The sequence below is a fragment of the Lepidochelys olivacea genome, assembly GCF_965140295.1.
Source record: "Lepidochelys olivacea isolate rLepOli2 genome assembly, chromosome: 15".
NCBI classification, from domain to species: Eukaryota; Metazoa; Chordata; order Testudines; family Cheloniidae; genus Lepidochelys; species Lepidochelys olivacea.
This window is the reverse complement of record NC_140425.1, coordinates 28,960,097-28,965,292: the sequence shown is the minus strand read 5'-3', so window position 1 is coordinate 28,965,292 and position 5,196 is coordinate 28,960,097. Positions and strand designations below refer to the sequence as shown.

The window sequence follows — 5,196 nt, the reverse complement described above, 5'->3', positions numbered from 1 at the left end:
GTCAGGTTTTATTTATATAAAACTTAATTTTGAATGATAAACCATTAAGGCGAAGTTATGTGGAACTGTTGAAATTGTTTTAAAATATACTCAATTACTGATACACTTGTGACAGTACTCTGCTTTTGGTAATAGCATTTACAGAACCTGCACGTTTAATGCAATTTAGTAATTTATCCATTAGCTGAAGCCTCTTGACAGGAAAAGACTTGTCTAACCTGTGAAATTTATATTGGATTAAAGTAGGGTGTGAATTTAGAGTGCAGTTGCTATTCTGAAATATGCCCTATGTGGTGGAATAAGAGTTTATTGTTTGGAATTAGTTTAATCCACTTTGAAACTGGCATTTTTAGTTCAGAGTAAGTGGGCGCACAAAATTATTTTGGAATAGCTAAAATGAAGCATGTGTGGACAAACCTTAAGAAGTGAGCCATAACATGTTTGTTTCAAACCACATTTAATATTTCTCACTCAGGTTAGTGTCTAAGCTAAGAGCAAGAGTAAAATGATTTAATACTGTTCCTGAAACTACCAGGATAAAATTAAATAATGTTAAGGTTCTGTTACTTAGAGTACAACTTCTCTGTGAAATCATAAACTAGTTCTAAAGCACTGCACAACCAGTTTTGGAGCATACACAAACTATCTTCAATTACTGGTACCAGTTTAACCAATGACCATCTGATTACCTTGCCTTACTTACTCCAGCTTCAAAGGAAAAAAATATATCAAGATAAAATGTTAAACTGAAGTTATATAGAAGTGGTCCTGTCTGTGTACAAGAATTTAGACAGTTTTAGTTTCACTTGACTTACTCATCTTTAGAAAGTTGAAGACCATAGTTCATTTATTTAGACCCCAAAAATTGGTTTTGGAGGACTAGGACTTGTGGATTTCCTATTCTCAGTTGAAAATGCTCAACCCAAGCTCCACATAGTAGGATAGTTCTGTTGCTTATGCCTGCCACCAAAGAGAGTGATTCTCCTTTCACGTGCTGTGAGTATTTATTGTAGGATTCCAGGTGTATCTTCTTATAACTCAATTAATTTGTTAGACAACTTCATATGATGCAAACCCAAAGCTTTTTCTAGTTTCCCTCTCACTCAGCTTGAGTAACACTTACTCAACTTAGTCCCTTATCTGTTTTACTGTGTTGTTCAGTCTGCATTAGCTGACAGCTGAAAAACAACTATTGCTAGACTAATTAAATGGCCATCTGGTTATAACTTTTGTTAGTATGATTACTAGAATATATACATGGGTCTTAAAGATACAACCAACCTGGGCCCTTATATCTATTTTGCATCTATTTTAAGCGTACTCAGTTTAGTGGCATGTTTCCACTCAGTTTTAGTAAGGTATTCAGTTTTCTTTGGAGGAATTCATCCATACTTTGTCTCAAAGAAAGAATAGTGTCACAATAAAACTTAATGGCAGTTAAATTGTTTATTTAAATACACAGTTGGTTTTAGAGAAGTTATCTAAAATATTAATTTCACTGAAATGAGTATCAGCTTACCCTATTCAAGTAGCATGTATAGAAAGTCAGGGGAGAATGTCTCCATTAGTTTACATTACAAACATTAGTATTTTCTAAGTTAAGTTCAAAATTTGAGCTTTATCTGTTTTATTTGTGCCCATCCTTGAATGAAAACCAAGTCTACAAAATATTTTACATAAGATACACGAACATTTACAGTCTTGTTTAGAAACCCTTATCACATAGCTATACAAAGTGAATTTTATCTTGACAGGATTTGCAAATAGGAAAGGTTGTTTAAAAAACAAAGCAAAAAAAACCTGACATGGAGGAGAATTAGAAAGCCACAGCAATTACTTCATGTAACTCTTGAAAGCAAGTGAAGTTTAAAATTCCTACTTAATTATTTCCAGTATTGAAGTGCTGAGATTAAACCAAGTTGTATGGGAGGGGGAAGCAGAAGAGAAGGAAGAGGTCATACAAATGTAAGTGAAGCCTTTAGCTCTTTCACATGGGACAGCACACTTAAACTAATGTGAATGTCTGTTAGCTAGGAGCAATAAAAAAAAATCTGAATGGTAACTTTTGTTGAAAGGGTACTTAAGAGGTTTCAGTTTAGTTCCCCTTTAAACACCATACATGTGACCAATACAGTTTGAAACAATCTTGCCCCTGGAAGAGAAGGGATATAGATCAAGTTACTTGCCCCTCTGGGTAGCTGTTTCCAGTAAGGGAATACAGAAGTCTACTCTGGTCCACTCAGAAACATCTGGAGGGGAAGAAAAGAGCAACACACAAGAGTTTAGTAACTTTTTATAGGAATAGAAGTATTACAAAAGGATAAGTTTTTATAGGAAAATGGGAAAGGAGCATTGAAATAGGGATAACATTCACTTTTTATGTAAGAAATATTGCATAGATTTTATTTGCATATTTGAAACTTAGAAAAATAACTAATAGAGTCTTTAAGTGGTCCAAGAGCATCTTGTTCTTTAGTCTGAATGAATGTCTTATTTTAAAGAGAAAATACTGAAACCTATAAGTCTGATAACTAGAGCCTTTTACCTTCAAAATATCACAAGATGACTTATCTGCCAGAATAGGATTTCCACATCGTTTTTGATATTCTACAATTAGGGCTGCTGCATCATCCATGCTGTAAAGGACAAAACAAAGTTTCTTTCACAGCTGACAAAACTAATTTCTCTCAACTCCCATAATACTCTACAAAGCAGAGAATTTAGACAATGTGCATTTAACTATAAAACAATGCATAAAAACAAAGTTTTGTGATTTCTCTTCTTAGATATGTTTACTTATTTTCCAGTTCCCTAAATGCCTAACAGGAGTTTTGACTATTTTCCTCTACCCCTTTTCAGTAGATAATCCTGGAAGGGAAAAAAGGCTTCCTAAAACCTAGTTATTTAGGTAAAGCCAAAACCAGCTGTACCCTATAGCAGGAGTTTAGACTTACAGTGGATTTCTATCCATTTGTAAGGCTACGTTTTAGTCACAGGTATTTTTAGTAAAAGTCATGGACAGATCACAGGCAGTAAACAAAAATTCATGGCCTGTGACCAGTCCATGACTTGTACTATATAGCCCTAACTAAAACTTGGGCCCGGGGGCTGTGGGGTGGTGGCCCGGGACCCCTGCTGGTGCTGGGGGTGAGGGAGGGGATGGTTGGTGGGGCTAGCAAGCTCCCTACTTTGCTCTGTGCAGCTCCCTGGAAGTGGCGGGCATGTCTCTGCAGCTCGGGGCGGGGGGGCGCTACATGCCTGCTGCTTTCAGGGAGTCCCCCTGAGGTAAGCACCGCCCTGCACCACAACCCTCTGCCCCAGCCCTGAGCTCCCTCCCACACCTAAACTGCTACTGCTGCTGAGGTGGAGGGTCCACAGTGGCCTGAGACTGGCCCAGAAGCAGCCAGTGCGGCTGGCCCCGGGGCTGCTTGGGTAGCCCTGGAGCCAGATGCACTGGCTGCTGCGGAAGTCATGGAATCCATGACACACAGCCTTACCCATTTGTGATCACAAACCATCACTGTGGCAAGTACAGTTGTTCAAATGCAAGAGTAAATATTTGTTTACCGCTGCTAAATTCCATAAAAAACCCCTAGAGAGCCAGTCCCACGTGACCAGCCAGTTCAACAGGCTGTTTCACAGGTCCAGTTTGAAAATTGCTGCTCTGTGGAACTTTCAGTAAGCTTACTCTTTCCATCCCAATAGAACACATGTCTAAGTCTTATTGAGGCAAGGAACAAAATGCCAACTCCTGAAGTTTGGTACAAATAACTACCAAATAAGTGATCCATTACTTTCAGACAATGCTCTCAGCACTGTAAGTAGAGTGCCAGGGAGCATGGAGGATTTCTTAGTCACCTTAAAGAAAAACATTTAATTGTCAATGCTTGTAAAACTCTTGGATACTGTGTGCTGGTATAAGTCACTAGAGTCCTAGTAAACAAAAAAGCTACATTAAATACTATAAGATTCTGACTTCCATAGGAGTTTTCTAATTTTATCTACAGTGCACCACCATACTACACCTTGTTAACCTACCAGCTCTTGGTGGCAAGGTAATCCACTAATTCTTTCACTCTGTGAGTGTTCATCACATGTAGCTTCAATAAGAAGAAGTATTTTGTTTTCAAAAATCTTTCATACTGTTTCTTGTTTATGATGTTGTCCAGAATTAAACATCTAATCTGAAAGTGGCAGAAGAGTTATTTAAATATTTTAGATACAATTAATTTTTCTATACTGAGCTCTTATTTATTTGTCAAGGGTCTATCCTACTAGCTTTTTCCCACTTAAGTCTCACATAAGGTGATTGAAAATATAAGCTCTCTCATAAGAAAGGTAGGATGATCTGAGGAGTAAATATTCTTGTCTCTCAGATAGGGAAACATTAAGTTAAACTCACCTACAGTGAGTCAGACACCTCCAGAAAAACAGTATTGGGCTGTTATTAGCAGTTTTGTTTGGTTAGAGCCTTGCTGTGTCTAGTTAGTAGCATACTATTGATTTGACAGTTAGCTATTCTTCAAACAGTGCTGCTCTCTGTACATGGAGTGTGCTGCAGAACAGGATTGTGTAACCACAGTCAGCAAGTCAATTACAGAATAATTAACAGACTGCAAAAATTTATTTCCTTACAACTGCTACTGACTTATTTTGATAATGGACAAAGCGTACTGACAGTGTCCCTCTGTGCATCAAACTTGTTTTTCTTTGTCACCATCTTATTAATCAAGGATAACTTGCTGAACGGTGGCAAAAAGGGCTGGTACAATCCTTGGATGTGTAAATGAGGGAGAAATGAGTAGGGAGGTAATCTTTCTCTATGACATTGGTGTGACCACTTCTGGAATAATGCATAAGGTTCTGGTGTCTACACCTTAAAAAACACACAAACAAACAATTGAACAGGGTGCAGTAGAACTGCAAAAATGATTCCAAGGCTGGAGAAAATGCCTTACAGTGAGAGTTAAAGAGCTTAGTCTGGTTAGTTTATCATAAAGAAAAATTGAGGTGACTTGATTAGCGTATAATCCCTTCACGAGGTAAGCAACACTGGGTACTAAAGGGCTCCTTTAATCTAGCAGAGAAGGCATAACAGAAACCAATGGCTAGAAGCAGAAGCCAGACAAATTCAACCTAGAAATAGGGCACAAGTTTAACAGAGTGACTAACCACTGGAACAAACTCCCAGTGGAA

General features: G+C 37.8%; 1 protein-coding gene across 7 annotated transcripts in view; it reads right to left on the bottom strand.

The window, feature by feature from the left end:
• Nucleotides 1-200: 200 nt before the first annotated feature.
• Nucleotides 201-5,196, bottom strand: part of KNTC1 (kinetochore associated 1) — an 81,847-nt gene continuing 76,851 nt past the window's right edge. For all 7 annotated transcript variants that reach the window (XM_084649180.1, XM_084649177.1, XM_084649179.1 and 4 more), the window contains 3 exons: nucleotides 4,039-4,184; nucleotides 2,546-2,636; nucleotides 201-2,249 (listed from right to left, as the gene is read on the bottom strand). In XM_084649180.1, coding sequence (XP_084505306.1) covers nucleotides 2,226-2,249; nucleotides 2,546-2,636; nucleotides 4,039-4,184 — 261 coding nt within the window. In that variant the 3' untranslated portion in view covers nucleotides 201-2,225. The remainder of the gene's footprint in view (nucleotides 2,250-2,545; nucleotides 2,637-4,038; nucleotides 4,185-5,196) is intronic.